This window comes from Salvelinus fontinalis, chromosome 23 (assembly GCF_029448725.1).
Source record: "Salvelinus fontinalis isolate EN_2023a chromosome 23, ASM2944872v1, whole genome shotgun sequence".
Lineage (NCBI taxonomy): Eukaryota > Metazoa > Chordata > Actinopteri > Salmoniformes > Salmonidae > Salvelinus > Salvelinus fontinalis.
The window spans coordinates 3,394,883-3,414,986 of record NC_074687.1 but is presented as its reverse complement, the minus strand read 5'-3'; the positions used below and the strand labels follow the sequence as shown (position 1 = coordinate 3,414,986).

At 46.2% G+C, this 20,104-nt stretch overlaps 1 protein-coding gene across 2 annotated transcripts in view; it reads right to left on the bottom strand.

Moving 5' to 3' along the window:
* uxs1 (UDP-glucuronate decarboxylase 1) overlaps nucleotides 1-20,104 on the bottom strand; it is a 120,035-nt gene that overhangs the window by 79,460 nt on the left and 20,471 nt on the right. For both annotated transcript variants that reach the window (XM_055877626.1, XM_055877625.1), the window contains exons 5-6: nucleotides 17,193-17,253; nucleotides 8,501-8,681 (exon numbers count right to left, since the gene is read on the bottom strand). In XM_055877626.1, the coding sequence (XP_055733601.1) occupies nucleotides 8,501-8,681; nucleotides 17,193-17,253 (242 nt within the window). The remainder of the gene's footprint in view (nucleotides 1-8,500; nucleotides 8,682-17,192; nucleotides 17,254-20,104) is intronic.

The window sequence follows — 20,104 nt, the reverse complement described above, 5'->3', positions numbered from 1 at the left end:
TGGCTGTCTGTCTGTATGTGTCTGTGGCTGTCTGTCTGTGGCTGTCTGTCTGTGGCTGTCTGTCTGTCTGTGGCTGTCTGTCTGTCTGTGGCTGTCTGTCTGTCTGTGGCTGTCTGTCTGTCTGTGGCTGTCTGTCTGTCTGTGTCTGTGGCTGTCTGTCTGTCTGTGTCTGTCTGTCTGTCTGTGTCTGTCTGTCTGTCTGTGTCTGTCTGTCTGTCTGTGTCTGTCTGTCTGTCTGTGTCTGTCTGTCTGTCTGTGTCTGTCTGTCTGTCTGTGTCTGTCTGTCTGTCTGTGTCTGTCTGTCTGTCTGTGTCTGTCTGTCTGTCTGTGTCTGTCTGTCTGTGGCTGTCTGTCTGTGGCTGTCTGTCTGTGGCTGTCTGTCTGTGGCTGTCTGTCTGTCTGTGGCTGTCTGTCTGTCTGTGGCTGTCTGTCTGTGGCTGGCTGTCTGTGTGGCTGGCTGTCTGTGTGGCTGGCTGTCTGTGTGGCTGGCTGTCTGTGTGGCTGGCTGTCTGTGTGGCTGGCTGTCTGTGTGGCTGGCTGTCTGTCTGTGGCTGTCTGTCTGTGGCTGTCTGTCTGTGGCTGTCTGTCTGTGGCTGTCTGTCTGTGGCTGTCTGTCTGTGGCTGTCTGTCTGTGGCTGGCTGTCTGTGGCTGGCTGTCTGTCTGTCTGTGGCTGGCTGTCTGTCTGTGGCTGGCTGTCTGTCTGTGGCTGGCTGTCTGTCTGTGGCTGTCTGTCTGTCTGTCTGTGGCTGGCTGTCTGTCTGTCTGTGGCTGGCTGTCTGTCTGTCTGTGGCTGGCTGTCTGTCTGTCTGTGGCTGGCTGTCTGTCTGTGGCTGGCTGTCTGTCTGTCTGTGGCTGTCTGTATGTGTCTGTGGCTGTCTGTCTGTGGCTGTCTGTCTGTGGCTGTCTGTCTGTCTGTGGCTGTCTGTCTGTCTGTGGCTGTCTGTCTGTCTGTGGCTGTCTGTCTGTCTGTGGCTGTCTGTCTGTCTGTGTCTGTGGCTGTCTGTCTGTCTGTGTCTGTGGCTGTCTGTGTCTGTCTGTCTGTCTGTGTCTGTCTGTCTGTCTGTGTCTGTCTGTCTGTCTGTGTCTGTCTGTCTGTCTGTGTCTGTCTGTCTGTGTCTGTCTGTCTGTGGCTGTCTGTCTGTGGCTGTCTGTCTGTGGCTGTCTGTCTGTCTGTGGCTGTCTGTCTGTCTGTGGCTGTCTGTCTGTCTGTGGCTGGCTGTCTGTGTGGCTGGCTGTCTGTGTGGCTGGCTGTCTGTGTGGCTGGCTGTCTGTGTGGCTGGCTGTCTGTGTGGCTGGCTGTCTGTGTGGCTGGCTGTCTGTCTGTGGCTGTCTGTCTGTGGCTGTCTGTCTGTGGCTGTCTGTCTGTGGCTGTCTGTCTGTGGCTGGCTGTCTGTCTGTGGCTGGCTGTCTGTCTGTGGCTGGCTGTCTGTCTGTGGCTGGCTGTCTGTCTGTGGCTGGCTGTCTGTCTGTGGCTGGCTGTCTGTCTGTGGCTGGCTGTCTGTCTGTGGCTGGCTGTCTGTCTGTGGCTGGCTGTCTGTCTGTGGCTGGCTGTCTGTCTGTGGCTGGCTGTCTGTCTGTGGCTGGCTGTCTGTCTGTCTGTGGCTGGCTGTCTGTCTGTCTGTGGCTGGCTGTCTGTCTGTCTGTGGCTGGCTGTCTGTCTGTCTGTGGCTGTCTGTCTGTCTGTCTGTGGCTGTCTGTCTGTCTGTCTGTGGCTGTCTGTCTGTCTGTCTGTGGCTGGCTGTCTGTCTGTCTGTGGCTGGCTGTCTGTCTGTCTGTGGCTGGCTGTCTGTCTGTCTGTGGCTGTCTGTCTGTCTGTCTGTGGCTGTCTGTCTGTCGGTCTGTGGCTGTCTGTCTGTCGGTCTGTGGCTGTCTGTCTGTCTGTCTGTGGCTGGCTGTCTGTCTGTCTGTGGCTGGCTGTCTATCTGTCTGTGGCTGGCTGTCTATCTGTCTGTGGCTGGCTGTCTATCTGTCTGTGGCTGGCTGTCTATCTGTCTGTGGCTGGCTGTCTATCTGTCTGTCTGTGGCTGGCTGTCTATCTGTCTGTGGCTGGCTGTCTATCTGTCTGTGGCTGGCTGTCTATCTGTCTGTGGCTGGCTGTCTATCTGTCTGTCTGTGGCTGTCTGTCTGTGTCTGTGGCTGGCTGTCTGTCTGTCTGTGGCTGGCTGTCTGTGGCTGGCTGTCTGTGGCTGGCTGTCTGTGGCTGGCTGTCTGTGGCTGGCTGTCTGTCTGTGGCTGGCTGTCTGTCTGTGGCTGGCTGTCTGTCTGTGGCTGTCTGTCTGTCTGTGGCTGTCTGTCTGTCTGTGGCTGTCTGTCTGTCTGTGGCTGTCTGTCTGTCTGTGGCTGGCTGTCTGTCTGTCTGTGGCTGTCTGTCTGTCTGTCTGTGGCTGTCTGTCTGTCTGTCTGTGGCTGTCTGTCTGTCTGTCTGTGGCTGTCTGTCTGTCTGTCTGTGGCTGTCTGTCTGTCTGTCTGTGGCTGTCTGTCTGTCTGTCTGTGGCTGTCTGTCTGTCTGTCTGTGGCTGTCTGTCTGTCTGTCTGTGGCTGGCTGTCTGTCTGTGGCTGGCTGTCTGTCTGTCTGTGGCTGGCTGTCTGTCTGTCTGTCTGTGGCTGGCTGTCTGTCTGTGGCTGGCTGTCTGTCTGTGGCTGGCTGTCTGTCTGTGGCTGGCTGTCTGTCTGTGGCTGGCTGTCTGTCTGTGGCTGGCTGTCTATCTGTCTGTGGCTGGCTGTCTATCTGTCTGTCTGTGGCTGTCTGTCTGTCTGTCTGTGGCTGTCTGTCTGTCTGTGGCTGTCTGTCTGTGGCTGGCTGTCTGTCTGTCTGTGGCTGGCTGTCTGTGGCTGGCTGTCTGTCTGTCTGTGGCTGGCTGGCTGTCTGTGGCTGTCTGTCTGTCTGTGGCTTTCTGTCTGTCTGTGGCTGGCTGTCTGTCTGTCTGTGGCTGGCTGTCTGTCTGTCTGTGGCTGGCTGTCTGTCTGTGGCTGGCTGTCTGTCTGTGGCTGGCTGGCTGTCTGTGGCTGGCTGTCTGTCTGTCTGTGGCTGGCTGTCTGTCTGTCTGTGGCTGGCTGGCTGTCTGTCTGTCTGTGGCTGGCTGTCTGTCTGTGGCTGGCTGTCTGTCTGTCTGTGGCTGGCTGTCTGTCTGTGGCTGGCTGTCTGTCTGTCTGTGGCTGGCTGTGTCTGTCTGTGGCTGGCTGTGTCTGTCTGTGGCTGGCTGTGTCTGTCTGTGGCTGGCTGTGTCTGTCTGTGGCTGGCTGTGTCTGTCTGTGTCTGTCTGTGGCTGTCTGTCTGTCTGTGGCTGTCTGTCTGTGGCTGTCTGTCTGTGGCTGTCTGTCTGTCTGTCTGTGGCTGTCTGTCTGTCTGTCTGTGGCTGGCTGTGTCTGTCTGTGGCTGGCTGTGTCTGTCTGTGGCTGGCTGTGTCTGTCTGTGGCTGGCTGTGTCTGTCTGTGGCTGGCTGTGTCTGTCTGTGGCTGGCTGTGTCTGGCTGTGGCTGGCTGTCTGTGGCTGTCTGTGGCTGGCTGTCTGTCTGTGGCTGTCTGTGGCTGGCTGTCTGTCTGTGGCTGTCTGTCTGTGGCTGTCTGTCTGTGGCTGTCTGTCTGTGGCTGTCTGTCTGTGGCTGTCTGTCTGTGGCTGTCTGTCTGTGGCTGTCTGTCTGTGGCTGTCTGTCTGTCTGTGGCTGTCTGTCTGTCTGTCTGTCTGTCTGTCTGTGTCTGGCTGTGTCTGGCTGCGTGTGGCTGCCTGTGGCTGCCTGTGGCTGCCTGTGGCTGCCTGTGGCTGTCTGTGGCTGTCTGTGGCTGCCTGTGGCTGCCTGTGGCTGCCTGTGGCTGCCTGTGGCTGTCTGTGGCTGTCTGTGGCTGTCTGTGGCTGTCTGTGGCTGTCTGTGGCTGTCTGTGGCTGTCTGTGGCTGCCTGTGGCTGCCTGTGGCTGCCTGTGGCTGCCTGTGGCTGCCTGTGGCTGTCTGTGGCTGTCTGTGGCTGTCTGTGGCTGTCTGTGGCTGTCTGTGGCTGTCTGTGGCTGGCTGTGGCTGGCTGGCTGAATGTGGCTGGCTGGCTGAATGTGGCTGTCTGGCTGTCTGTGGCTGGCTGGCTGTCTGTGGCTGGCTGGCTGTCTGTGGCTGTCTGGCTGTCTGTGGCTGTGTGCATAATGTGTACGCCTAAAGCGAAAGGCATAAATGAATAGATCCTAACAGAGTAAAACGGTATCAATCCCCTTTCTATTTACCCTGTCTTTTGGTCTCTCTGTTTTACTCCACATTCTGCCTCTCTTTAAACAGCCCTCTAGAGAAAGAGAGGGGAAATGTTTTATTTATTTTACCATTATTTAACTAGGCAAGTCAGTTAAGAACAAATTCTTATTTTCAATGACTGCCTAGGAACAGTGGGTTAACTGCCTTGTTCAGAGGCAGAGTTCAGAGGCTCTAACCACTAGGCTACCTGCTGCCCCAGGTAGAGGGAGAGAGGGAGAGGGGAAATAGAGAGGGAGAGATAGAGAGGGGTAATAGAGAGGGAGAGAAAGAGAGGGGAAATAGAGAGAGAGAGAAAGAGAGAGAGTGAAGCAAAGAGTGTGAGAGAATGAGACCTGGAGAGAGGGAGAGAGAGAGAGAGGATAAAGAGAGAAGGAACTACGGAGGTAAAAAGAAGGAACTACGGAGGTAAAAAGAAGCATTAAAGTTGTAATTGTAGTGCTTTGATGGTTATGAGTAGAGCGCGGCTGGCTCTGTAGGGGAGATGGGTGTGTAGTGACGTGTTCCTGATAAGACTTGAAGACACAGCAGGGTAGGCTCTGTTATCAACGCTCCTTCTATCCCGCTCACCAAGGTCAATGAGTGGAGAAGTGGATCAGGTTTTAGGCTTCTTTTAAGGCCTTCTGTCAGGGGAAAATAGATTCACCTCAACGTATTATCTCAGGGACACAAGTCATCTAACAATCAGCTTTTCCCAGCAGACCACTGTGACCTGAAAGCTCTGTGTCAGTGGGCACAATGTGGCCCCCTTATGTCTTTTTCATGACCGGATCAAGATGCTATGGGGATTATGTCATATTTTGGTTGTTATCTGGTCAGACTACAACCAGATGAAGACAATTTTGTTGTTGTTTACAGACAGACTATTTCACTGTATCACAATTCCAGTGGGTCAGAAGTTTACATACACTAAGTTGACTGTGCCTTTAAACAGCCTGGACAACTCCAGCAAATGATGTCATGGCTTTAGAAGCTACTGATAGTCTAATTAACATCATTTGAGTCAATTGGAGGTGTACCTGTGGATGTATTTTAAGGCCTACCTTCAAACTCAATGCCTCTTTGCTTGACATCATGGGAAAATCAAAAGAAATCAGCCAAGACCTACAAAAATGTAGACGTCAAAAAGTCTGGTTCATCCTTGGGAGCAATTTCAAAAGGCCTGAAGGTACCAAGTTCATCTGTACAAACAATAGTACGCACGTATAAACACCATGGGACCACGCAGCCGTCATACCGCTCAGGAAGGACACTCGTTCTGTCTCCTAGAGATTAACTTACTTTGTTGCGAAAAGTGCAAATCAATCGCAGAACAGCAGCAAAGGACCTTGTGAAGATGCTGGACGAAACAGGTACAAAAGTATCTATATCCACAGTAAAACAAGTCCTATATCGACATAACTTGAAAGTCCACTCAGCAAGGAAGAAGCAACTGCTCCAAAACCGCCATAAAAAAAGCCAGACTACGGTTTGCAACTGCACATGGGGACAAAGATCGTACTTTTTGGAGAAATGTCCTCTGGTCTGATGAAACAAAAATTGAACTGTTTGGCCATAATGGCCATCGTTATGTTTGGAGGAAAAAGGGGGAGGCTTGCAAGCCGAAGAACACCATCCCAACCATGAAGCACGGGGGTGGCAGCATCATGTTGTGGGGGTGCTTTGCTGCAGGAGGGACTGGTGCACTTCACAAAATAGATAGCATCATGAGGTAGGAAAATGATGTGGATATATTGAAGCAACATCTCAAGACATCAGTCAGGAAGTTAAAGCTTGGTCGCAAATAGGTCTTCCAAATGGACAATGACCCCAAGCATACCTGCAAAGTTGTGGCAAAATGGCCTAAGGACAACAAAGTTAAGGTATTGGAGTGACCATCACAAAGCCCTGACCTCAATCCTATAGAAAATTTGTGGGCAGGCTCCGTTACACCAGCTCTGTCAGGAGGAATGAGACACAATTCACCCAACATATTGTGGGAAGCTTGTGGAAGGCAACCCGAAACGTTTGACTCAAGTTAAACAATTTAATGGCAATGCTACCAAATACTAATTGAGTGTATGTAAACTTCTGACCCACTGGGAATGTGATGAAAGAAATAAAAGCTGCAATAAATCACTCTACTATTATTCCAACATTTCCCATTCTTAAAATAAAAAGTGGTGATCATAAATGACCTAAGACAGGGCATTTTTACTAGGATTAAATGTCAGGAATTGTGAAAAACTGAGTTTAAATGTATTTGGCTAAAGTGTATGTAAACTTCCGACTTGTACCTCGGCACCACAGGTAACTTCCACAAAGCTGTGAACGATCTGAGAGACAAAACAAGAGGGGCATCCTACGCCATCAAAAGGAACATAAAATTCAACATAACAATTAGGATATGACAAAAAATACTTGAATCAGTTGTAGAACACCTTGCCCTTCATGGTTGTGAGGTCTGGGATCCGCTCACCAACCAAGAATTCCCCTAAATGGTACAAACAACAAATTGAGACTCTGCATGCTGAATTTGGCAAAAATATCCTGTGTACAATGTAAAACACCAAATAATGCACGCAGAGCAGAATTAGGGGGATACACGGTAATTATTAAAATCCAGAAAATATCTGTTCAATTGTACAACCACCTCAAAGGCAGTGATTCCAATACTTTCTGTCATGTCTACTCCCCCTCACCAGCGCTCGACGTCGCTGGTCTAACCACCGGTCCTGTCAACAATCATTGCGCACACATAAGTATTCAGACCCTTTACTCAGTACTTTGTTGAAGCACCTTTGGCAGCGATTACAGCCTTGTCTTCTTGGGTATGATGCTACAAGCTTGGCACACCTGTATTTGGGTAGCTTTTCCCATTCTTCTCTGCAAATACTCTCAAGCTCTGTCAGGATGGAAGGGAGCATTGATGCACAGCTATTTTCAGGTCTCTCCAGAGATGTTCGGTCAGGTTAAATTCCGGGCTCTGGCTGGGCCACTCAAGGACATTGAGACTTGTCCCGAAGCCACTTGAGCGATGTCTTGGCTGTGTGCTTAAGGTCGTTGTCCTGTTGGAAGGTGAACTTTCGCCCCAGTCTGAGGTCCTGAGCGCTCTGGAGCAGGTTTCCATAAAGGATGTCTATACTTTGCTCTGTTCATCTTTCCCTCGATTCTGAATAGTCTCCCAGTCCCTGCCACTGAAAAACATCCCCACAGCAAGATGCTGCCACCCCCATGCTTCACCGTAGGGAGGGTGCCAAATTTCCTCCAGATGTGACGCTTGGCATTCAAGCCAAAATGTTCAATCTTGGTTTCATCAGACCAGAAAATCTTGTTTCTCATGGTCTGAGTCTGCTTTAAGTGCCTTTTGGCAAACTCCAAGCGGGCTGTCATGTGCCATTTACTGAGGAGTGGCTTCCGTCTGGCCACTCTACCATAAAGGTCTGATTTGTGGAGTTTTCCTTCTAGAAGGTTCTCCCATCTTCACAGAGAAACTCTGGAGCACTGTCAGAGTGACCATCGGATTCTCTGTCACCTTCCTGACTAAGGCCCTTCTCCCCCGATTGGTCAGTATGGCCTGGCGGCCAGCTCTAGGAAGAGTCTTGGTGGTTCCACTTATGACCGAAGTCAGTTTGCATGCGCCCGGCCGCCACAATGAGTCGCTAGAGTGCGATCGGACAAGGACATCCCAGCCGGCCAAACCCTCCCTAACCCGGACAACGCTGGGCCAATTGTGCGCTGCCTCATGGGTCTCCCGGTCGCTGCCGCCTGTGACACAGCCCGGGATTGAACCCGGATCTGTAGTGACACCCCTAGCACCGCGATGCCTTAGACCTCTACACCACTCAGGAGGCCCTATTAATTTGGCACTGAATAAGCCGTTACTATAGTCATTTATTGAACCTCTTGATGGGAAAACCTTGAACATTTGCTCTTTATGACAGAATGTTAAAACTAGATGAAATCAAACTTATTTTTTCACCAAGTTACACATCTCGAAAGTCACCGAATTGGTGGAACAGCCCAGAATTCTGTTGGACAGACTGACTGATCAAATATTGATCAAATGTTACAGGGGGGAGGAGAGAGAGGTTTCAGTCTATCTAGTGGTACATTCTCACACCTGGTCTTCTAACATAAGTTAAGCGAAGCAGGAGATTACAGTACTGTGTGGCAATCAGTGTCTATACCGTGTCTATTCAGTGTCCCTATTATATGTGGCACTATATGTGATTGTACGTGTGTGTGTTTCTGTGCGTGTGTATCTGTGTCTGTGTGCGTCTTCACTCACCCTCGATGTAGAGCGGCTCCACCACGTCGTGGTTGATGAGCTCAAAGTTCTCGTGGCCGATCCAGTGCTCCACGTTCCTCTTGCGGCCCGTGAAGAAGTTGTCCACCACCGTCACCTCATGGCCGTCCATCATCAGCTTATCAGTCAGATGGGAGCCCACGAAGCCTGCGCCGCCCGTTATCTAGGGGATACAGGGTTACATCATGAGGGGGTAGGGAGAAAGACAGAAAGAGACCCCAAGAAGACCACCCTGCCTATGATCTAGACCAGGGGATAGAGGACCACACCACGAGAGGGGGAGGGGGGAGATAGAGGGCACAAAAACCATCTAGACAGAGTAACATGGATCTAATTCAGGATAACCATGGCAGAGTAACATGGATCTAGTTCAGGATAACCATGACAGAGTAACATGGATCTAGTTCAGGATAACCATGACAGAGTAACATGGATCTAGTTCAGGATAACCATGACAGAGTAACATGGATCTAGTTCAGGATAACCATGACAGAGTAACATGGATCAAATTCAGGATAACCATGACAGAGTAACATGGATCTAGTTCAGGATAACCATGACAGAGTAACATGGATCTAATTCAGGATAACCATGGCAGAGTAACATGGATCTAATTCAGGATAACCATGGCAGAGTAACATGGATCTAATTCAGGATAACCATGACAGAGTAACATGGATCTAATTCAGGATAACCATGACAGAGTAACATGGATCTAATTCAGGATAACCATGACAGAGTAACATGGATCTAATTCAGGATAACCATGACAGAGTAACATGGATCTAATTCAGGATAACCATGACAGAGTAACATGGATCTAGTTCAGGATAACCATGACAGAGTAACATGGATCTAGTTCAGGATAACCATGACAGAGTAACATGGATCTAATTCAGGATAACCATAACAGAGTAACATGGATCTAATTCAGGATAACCATGACAGAGTAACATGGATCTAATTCAGGATAACCATGACAGAGTAACATGGATCTAATTCAGGATAACCATGACAGAGTAACATGGATCTAGTTCAGGATAACCATGACAGAGTAACATGGATCTAATTCAGGATAGCCATGACAGAGTAACATGGATCTAATTCAGGATAACCATGACAGAGTAACATGGATCTAATTCAGGATAACCATGACAGAGTAACATGGATATAATTCAGGATAACCATAATAGAGAAACATGGATCTAGTTCAGGATAACCATGACAGAGTAACATGGATCTAATTCAGGATAACCATAACAGAGTAACATGGATCTAATTCAGGATAACCATGACAGAGTAACATGGATCTAGTTCAGGATAACCATAACAGAGTAACATGGATCTAGTTCAGGATAACCATGACAGAGTAACATGGATCTAATTCAGGATAACCATGACAGAGTAACATGGATCTAATTCAGGATAACCATGACAGAGTAACATGGATCTAGTTCAGGATAACCATGACAGAGTAACATGGATCTAGTTCAGGATAACCATAACAGAGTAACATGGATCTAGTTCAGGATAACCATAACAGAGTAACATGGATCTAGTTCAGGATAACCATGACAGAGTAACATGGATCTAGTTCAGGATAACCATAACAGAGTAACATGGATCTAATTCAGGATAACCATGACAGAGTAACATGGATCTAGTTCAGGATAACCATGACAGAGTAACATGGATCTAATTCAGGATAACCATGACAGAGTAACATGGATCTAATTCAGGATAACCATGACAGAGTAACATGGATCTAATTCAGGATAACCATAATAGAGTAACATGGATCTAGTTCAGGATAACCATGACAGAGTAACAAGGATCAAATTCAGGATAACCATGACAGAGTAACATGGATCTAATTCAGGATAACCATGACAGAGTAACATGGATCTAATTCAGGATAACCATGACAGAGTAACATGGATCTAGTTCAGGATAACCATGACAGAGTAACATGGATCTAATTCAGGATAACCATGACAGAGTAACATGGATCTAATTCAGGATAGCCATGACAGAGTAACATGGATCTAAATCAGGATAACCATAACAGAGTAACATGGATCAAATTCAGGATAACCATGACAGAGTAACATGGATCTAGTTCAGGATAACCATGACAGAGTAACATGGATCTAGTTCAGGATAACCATGACAGAGTAACATGGATCTAATTCAGGATAACCATGACAGAGTAACATGAATCTAATTCAGGATAACCATGACAGAGTAACATGGATCTAATTCAGGATAACCATGACAGAGTAACATGGATCTAGTTCAGGATAACCATGACAGAGTAACATGGATCTAATTCAGGATAACCATGACAGAGTAACATGGATCTAATTCAGGATAACCATGACAGAGTAACATGGATCTAGTTCAGGATAACCATGACAGAGTAACATGGATCTAGTTCAGGATAACCATGACAGAGTAACATGGATCTAATTCAGGATAACCATGACAGAGTAACATGGATCTAATTCAGGATAACCATGACAGAGTAACATGGATCTAATTCAGGATAACCATGACATAGTAACATGGATCTAGTTCAGGATAACCATGACAGAGTAACATGGATCTAATTCAGGATAACCATGACAGAGTAACATGGATCTAATTCAGGATAACCATAATAGAGAAACATGGATCTAGTTCAGGATAACCATGACAGAGTAACATGGATCTACTTCAGGATAACCATAATAGAGTAACATGGATCTAGTTCAGGATAACCATGACAGAGTAACAAGGATCTAATTCAGGATAACCATGACAGAGTAACATGGATCTAATTCAGGATAACCATGACAGAGTAACATGGATCTAATTCAGGATAACCATGACAGAGTAACATGGATCTAGTTCAGGATAACCATGACAGAGTAACATGGATCTAATTCAGGATAACCATGACAGAGTAACATGGATCTAATTCAGGATAGCCATGACAGAGTAACATGGATCTAAATCAGGATAACCATAACAGAGTAACATGGATCTAATTCAGGATAACCATGACAGAGTAACATGGATCTAGTTCAGGATATCCATGACAGAGTAAGATGGATCTAGTTCAGGATAACCATGACAGAGTAACATGGATCTAATTCAGGATAACCATGACAGAGTAACATGAATCTAATTCAGGATAACCATGACAGAGTAACATGGATCTAGTTCAGGATAACCATGACAGAGTAACATGGATCTAATTCAGGATAACCATGACAGAGTAACATGGATCTAATTCAGGATAACCATGACAGAGTAACATGGATCTAGTTCAGGATAACCATGACAGAGTAACATGGATCTAGTTCAGGATAACCATGACAGAGTAACATGGATCTAATTCAGGATAACCATGACAGAGTAACATGGATCTAGTTCAGGATAACCATGACAGAGTAACATGGATCTAGTTCAGGATAACCATGACAGAGTAACATGGATCTAGTTCAGGATAACCATGACAGAGTAACATGGATCTAGTTCAGGATAACCATAACAGAGTAACATGGATCTAGTTCAGGATAACCATAACAGAGTAACATGGATCTAGTTCAGGATAACCATGACAGAGTAACATGGATCTAGTTCAGGATAACCATGACAGAGTAACATGGATCTAATTCAAGATAACCATGACAGAGTAACATGGATCTAGTTCAGGATAACCATGACAGAGTAACATGGATCTAATTCAAGATAACCATGACAGAGTAACATGGATCTAGTTCAGGATAACCATGACAGAGTAACATGGATCTAGTTCAGGATAACCATGACAGAGTAACATGGATCTAGTTCAGGATAACCATAACAGAGTAACATGGATCTAGTTCAGGATAACCATGACAGAGTAACATGGATCTAGTTCAGGATAACCATAACAGAGTAACATGGATCTAATTCAGGATAACCATGACAGAGTAACATGGATCTAGTTCAGGATAACCATGACAGAGTAACATGGATCTAGTTCAGGATAACCATGACAGAGTAACATGGATCTAATTCAAGATAACCATGACAGAGTAACATGGATCTAGTTCAGGATAACCATAACAGAGTAACATGGATCTAATTCAGGATAACCATAACAGAGTAACATGGATCTAATTCAGGATAACCATGACAGAGTAACATGGATCTAGTTCAGGTTAACCATGACAGAGTAACATGGATCTAGTTCAGGATAACCATAACAGAGTAACATGGATCTAATTCAGGATAACCATGACAGAGTAACATGGATCTAATTCAGGATAACCATGACAGAGTAACATGGATCTAATTCAGGATAACCATGACAGAGTAACATGGATCTAGTTCAGGATAACCATGACAGAGTAACATGGATCTAGTTCAGGATAACCATAACAGAGTAACATGGATCTAATTCAGGATAACCATGACAGAGTAACATGGATCTAGTTCAGGATAACCATGACAGAGTAACATGGATCTAGTTCAGGATAACCATGACAGAGTAACATGGATCTAATTCAGGATAACCATGACAGAGTAACATGGATCTAGTTCAGGATAACCATGACAGAGTAACATGGATTTAGTTCAAGATAACCATGACAGAGTAACATGGATCTAATTCAGGATAACCATGACAGAGTAACATGGATCTAGTTCAGGATAACCATGACAGAGTAGCATGGATCTAATTCAGGATAACCATGACAGAGTAAACATGGATCTAGTTCAGGATAACCATGACAGAGTAACATGGATCTAGTTCAGGATAACCATGACAGAGTAACATGGATCTAGTTCAGGATAACCATGACAGAGTAACATGGATCTAATTCAGGATAACCATGAGAGTAACATGGACCTAGTTCAGGATAACCATGAGAGTAACATGGATCTAGTTCAGGATAACCATGACAGAGTAACATGGATCTAGTTCAGGATAACCATGACAGAGTAACATGGATCTAATTCAGGATAACCATGACAGAGTAACATGGATCTAATTCAGGATAACCATGACAGAGTAACATGGATCTAATTCAGGATAACCATGACAGAGTAACATGGATCTAATTCAGGATAACCATGACAGAGTAACATGGATCTAATTCAGGATAACCATGACAGAGTAACATGGATCTACTTCAGGATAACCATGACAGAGTAACATGGATCTACTTCAGGATAACCATGAAAGAGTAACATGGATCTACTTCAGGATAACCATGACAGAGTAACATGGATCTACTTCAGGATAACCATAATAGAGTAACATGGATCTAGTTCAGGATAACCATGACAGAGTAACAAGGATCTAATTCAGGATAACCATGACAGAGTAACATGGATCTAATTCAGGATAACCATGACAGAGTAACATGGATCTAATTCAGGATAACCATGACAGAGTAACATGGATCTAGTTCAGGATAACCATGACAGAGTAACATGGATCTAATTCAGGATAACCATGACAGAGTAACATGGATCTAATTCAGGATAGCCATGACAGAGTAACATGGATCTAAATCAGGATAACCATAACAGAGTAACATGGATCTAATTCAGGATAACCATGACAGAGTAACATGGATCTAGTTCAGGATAACCATGACAGAGTAACATGGATCTAGTTCAGGATAACCATGACAGAGTAACATGGATCTAATTCAGGATAACCATGACAGAGTAACATGGATCTAATTCAGGATAACCATGACAGAGTAACATGAATCTAATTCAGGATAACCATGACAGAGTAACATGGATCTAATTCAGGATAACCATGACAGAGTAACATGGATCTAGTTCAGGATAACCATGACAGAGTAACATGAATCTAATTCAGGATAACCATGACAGAGTAACATGGATCTAATTCAGGATAACCATGACAGAGTAACATGGATCTAATTCAGGATAACCATGACAGAGTAACATGGATCTAGTTCAGGATAACCATGACAGAGTAACATGGATCTAGTTCAGGATAACCATGACAGAGTAACATGGATCTAATTCAGGATAACCATGACAGAGTAACATGGATCTAATTCAGGATAACCATGACAGAGTAACATGGATCTAATTCAGGATAACCATGACATAGTAACATGGATCTAGTTCAGGATAACCATGACAGAGTAACATGGATCTAATTCAGGATAACCATGACAGAGTAACATGGATCTAATTCAGGATAACCATAATAGAGAAACATGGATCTAGTTCAGGATAACCACGACAGAGTAACATGGATCTAATTCAGGATAACCATAACAGAGTAACATGGATCTAATTCAGGATAACCATGACAGAGTAACATGGATCTAGTTCAGGATAACCATAACAGAGTAACATGGATCTAGTTCAGGATAACCATAACAGAGTAACATGGATCTAGTTCAGGATAACCATAACAGAGTAACATGGATCTAATTCAGGATAACCATGACAGAGTAACATGGATCTAGTTCAGGATAACCATGACAGAGTAACATGGATCTAGTTCAGGATAACCATGACAGAGTAACATGGATCTAGTTCAGGATAACCATAACAGAGTAACATGGATCTAGTTCAGGATAACCAAAACAGAGTAACATGGATCTAGTTCAGGATAACCATAACAGAGTAACATGGATCTAATTCAGGATAACCATGACAGAGTAACATGGATCTAGTTCAGGTTAACCATAACAGAGTAACATGGATCTAGTTCAGGATAACCATAACAGAGTAACATGGATCTAATTCAGGATAACCATGACAGAGTAACATGGATCTAGTTCAGGATTACCATGACAGAGTAACATGGATCTAGTTCAAGATAACCATGACAGAGTAACATGGATCTAATTCAGGATAACCATGACAGAGTAATATGGATCTAATTCAGGATAACCATGACAGAGTAACATGGATCTAATTCAGGATAACCATAACAGAGTAACATGGATCTAATTCAGGATAACCATAACAGAGTAACATGGATCTAATTCAGGATAACCATGACAGAGTAACATGGATCTAATTCAGGATAACCATGACAGAGTAACATGGATCTAGTTCAGGATAACCATGACAGAGTAACATGGATCTAGTTCAGGATAACCATGACAGAGTAACATGGATTTAGTTCAGGATAACCATAACAGAGTAACATGGATCTAGTTCAGGATAACCATAACAGAGTAACATGGATCTAATTCAGGATAACCATGACAGAGTAACATGGATCTAGTTCAGGATAACCATGACAGAGTAACATGGATTTAGTTCAAGATAACCATGACAGAGTAACATGGATCTAATTCAGGATAACCATGACAGAGTAACATGGATCTAGTTCAGGATAACCATGACAGAGTAGCATGGATCTAATTCAGGATAACCATGACAGAGTAACATGGATCTATTTCAGGATAACCATGACAGAGTAACATGGATCTAATTCAGGATAACCATGACAGAGTAACATGGATCTAATTCAGGATAACCATGACAGAGTAACATGGATCTAGTTCAGGATAACCATGACAGAGTAACATGGATCTAGTTCAAGATAACCATGACAGAGTAACATGGATCTAATTCAGCATAACCATGACAGAGTAACATGGATCTAATTCAGGATAACCATGACAGAGGGAAGAAGGGAGAGAGAGCAAACTTTCAGTGTGTCCGAATTCTGGTAAAATCTTAACTTCCGATACAAGAGACAACTTGGGACATCTAACTTGGGGGAGCATAACATGGGGGAGAAAGATAATAATAGTATAGGCTGAGGTTAATAGAAAGCTGTTTATATTGAGATTGGGTAAGCACCATTTCAGTCAGACAGACCTGCCCTGCAGCATAGGCCTAATCCCTAGTGTGCCTTCAAGCTAGTTGCAGTTGGTTGTCCATTAAAGAGCAAGTTTAATATGTTTGGATAAGGGTCTAGCAGCCAGCCAGCTAGACAGACACAACAGACCTGTCCTAAAGTTTAATCCCTAGTGGGAAATGATCAGATGTATAAGAGAGGATGTGTTTAGTATGGAACTCTGGATGGGGTTTGCCAGCCAGACAACTCAGTGGGGAGTCGACTCAAGTGTCCAGTGAGTGGTGGCTTACGCAAGCCCAGGAAATCATGACCCTGTTGGAGCTCTCAGCCTCAGAGCAGCACTACAGGCACTGAAGTTACTGCCACAGGCGTACAGTAACTTACACACACGTCTCACACACACACACGTCACACACACACACACACACGTCACGTCACACACACACGTCACACACACACACACACACGTCACACGTCACACACGTCACGTCACACACGTTCCCTGACATGGTCCAGAGCAGAGATCTAATCAAAAAGTATGATTCTCCACAGCGCAATATATGTCTACCTCAGATATATATATATTTTTTCATTTAAAAAGAGTGTCAAGCCAGGGAAGAATGACAACCAGAGAGAACACATTTAATTGAAAAGTAATTGGACATCTAAGAGGGCTGACTGACTGAGGGCAGCAGGAAAGGAGGATGGGTAGAAGAGGTGGAGATGGCACCGTGGAACAGATGAATGCTTTAAGTCCAGGGTTGTGATCTCAGAGGTAAGAGAGGAACGTGTGTGATTCTGTGTGGGGTGCATGCATTTTGAAACACTCACCAAAATCCTTTTCCGATCCTTCTCCGAGAGGAACTTCACAGGGGGGTATTTCTGAGAGAAACTGGAAATCAGGATAAACATTCCAGAAATTAAACCTTTGATAGGAGGAAAGTACATTAATACAAATCAAAGCCATGAAATCCATCTGTAAGTCATGTGTGAGCATCATGTTGATGAGAGATGTAAGGCTACTGGGTCTATCATGCTGAGAGATGAGTAACAGCCCAGAACAGACAGTAGAGGACTTCTTTAGGGACATCATCTGGGCTTATAATTAGGCTTGGCCCCACTGGCCTGTGGGTTAATACTGATTGTGGCAGGGAGCAGTGTGTGTTGTGGCAGGGAGCCGTGTGGATCGTGGCGGGGAGCCGTGTGGGTCGTGGCGGGGAGCCGTGTGGGTCGTGGCGGGGAGCCGTGTGGGTCGTGGCGGGGAGCCGTGTGGGTCGTGGCGGGGAGCCGTGTGGGTCGTGGCGGGGAGCCGTGTGGGTCGTGGCGGGGAGCCGTGTGGGTCGTGGCGGGGAGCCGTGTGGGTCGTGGCGGGGAGCCGTGTGGGTCGTGGCGGGGAGCCGTGTGGGTCGTGGCGGGGAGCCGTGTGGGTCGTGGCGGGGAGCCGTGTGGGTCGTGGCGGGGAGCCGTGTGGGTCGAGGCGGGGAGCCGTGTGGGTCTAGGCGGGGGAGCCGTGTGGGTCGTGGCGGGGGAGCCGTGTGGGTCGTGGCGGGGGAGCCGTGTGGGTCGTGGCGGGGGAGCCGTGTGGGTCGTGGCGGGGGAGCCGTGTGGGTCGTGGCGGGGGAGCCGTGTGGGTCGTGGCGGGGAGCCGTGTGGGTCGTGGCGGGGAGCCGTGTGGGTCGAGGCGGGGAGCCGTGTGGGTCGAGGCGGGGAGCCGTGTGGGTCTAGGCGGGGTGCCGTGTGGGTCGTGGCGGGGAGCCGTGTGGGTCGTGGCGGGGAGCCGTGTGGGTCGTGGCAGGGAGCCGTGTGCGTCGTGGCATGGAGCCGTGTGGGTCGTGGCAGGGAGCAGTGTGTGTCGTGGCAGGGAGAAGTGTGTGTCGTGGCAGGGAGAAGTGTGTGTCGTGGCAGGGAGCAGTGTGTGTCGTGGCAGGGAGAAGTGTGTGTCGTGGCAGGGAGAAGTGTGTGTCGTGGCAGGGAGAAGTGTGTGTCGTGGCAGGGAGAAGTGTGTGTCGTGGCAGGGAGAAGTGTGTGTCGTGGCAGGGAGAAGTGTGTGTCGTGGCAGGGAGAAGTGTGTGTCGTGGCAGGGAGAAGTGTGTGTCGTGGCAGGGAGAAGTGTGTATCGTGGCCCTCCATATCCCCCCCAGGGAAGATTGGGCCCCAGGGAAGACAGGGCCCCAGGGAAGACTGGGCCGGGAGATGGAAAAACCACATAACCAGCGTGACAACACACTCTTTTCTTTGGGGAGTTGCAAACTATTTAACCCCTAAACCTTTCAGAAAAGAAGGAGACATGTTCACTATTTCACCCTAATCACACAGCCCATTCAAGGCCATTGTGGGGCCGATATGTTACCTAACAGAACAGGAGTCATTCCCCCCTCCAAGGACTGATTGAGGTCAGGGCAATGTGATGGCCACTGCAATACCTTGACTTTGTTGCCCTTAAGCCATTAAGTTTGGAAGTTGTTGCCATTAAGTAAGCCATTAAGTTGTTGCCCTTAAGCCAACAACTTTGGAAGTATGCTTGGGGTCATTGTCCATTTGGAAGACCTGTTTGTGATCAAGCTTTAACTTCCTGACTGATGTCTTGAGATGTTGCTTCAATATATCCAAATATATATTTGTGAAGTGCACCAGTCCCTCCTGCAGCAAGCCTCCCCCTTTTTCCTCCAAACATAATGATGGTCATTATGCCCAAACAGTTCTATTTTTGTTTCATCGGACCAGAGATCATTTCTCCAAAAAGTACGATCTTTGTCCCCATGTGCAGTTGTAAACCGCAGTCTGTTTTTTTATGGCGGTTTTGGAGGAGTGACTTCTTCCTTGCTGAGCGGCCTTTCGGGTTATGTTGATATAGGACTCGTTTTACTGTGGATATAGATACTTTTGTACCTGTTTCCTCCAGCATCTTCACAAAGTCCTTTGCTGTTGTTCTGGGATTGATTTGCACTTCTCACACCAAAGTACGTTCATCTCTAGGAGACAGAACGCATCTCCTTCCTGAGCGGTATGACGGCTGCGTGGTCCAATGGTGTTTATACTTGCATACTATTTTTGGTACAGATGAATGTGGTACCTTCAGGCGTTTGGAAATTGCTCCCAAGGATGAACCAGACTTGTGGAGGTCTACATTATTTTTCTGAGGTCTTGGCTAATTTCTTTTGATTTTCCCATGATGTCAAGCAAAGAGGCACTGAGTTTGAAGGTAGGCCTTGAAATACATCCACAGGTACACCTCCAATTGACTAAAATTATGTCAATTAGCCTATCAGAAGCTTCTAAAGCCATGACATCATTTTCTGGAGTTGTCCAAGCTGTTTAAAGGCACAGTCAACTTAGTGTATGTAAACTTCTGACCCACTGGAATTGCAATACAGTGATTTATAAGTGAAATAATCTGTCTGTAAACAATTGTTGGAAAAATGACTTGTGTCATGCACAAAGTAGATGTCCTAACCAACTTGCCAAAACTATAGTTTGTTGACAAGAAATTTGTGGAGTGGTTGAAAAACGAGTTTTAATGACTCCAACCTAAGTGTATGTAAACTTCAACTGTATGCATGTATGTATGCATTGGTATGTATGTATGTATGTATGTATGTATGCATTGGTATGTATGTATGTATGCATTGGTATGTATGTATGTATGTATGTATGTATGTATGTATGTATGTATGTATGTATGTATGTATGTATGTATGTGTGTGGGCGAGTGAGCAGTCTTTGTTGGGTCCTACAGTAGCCAG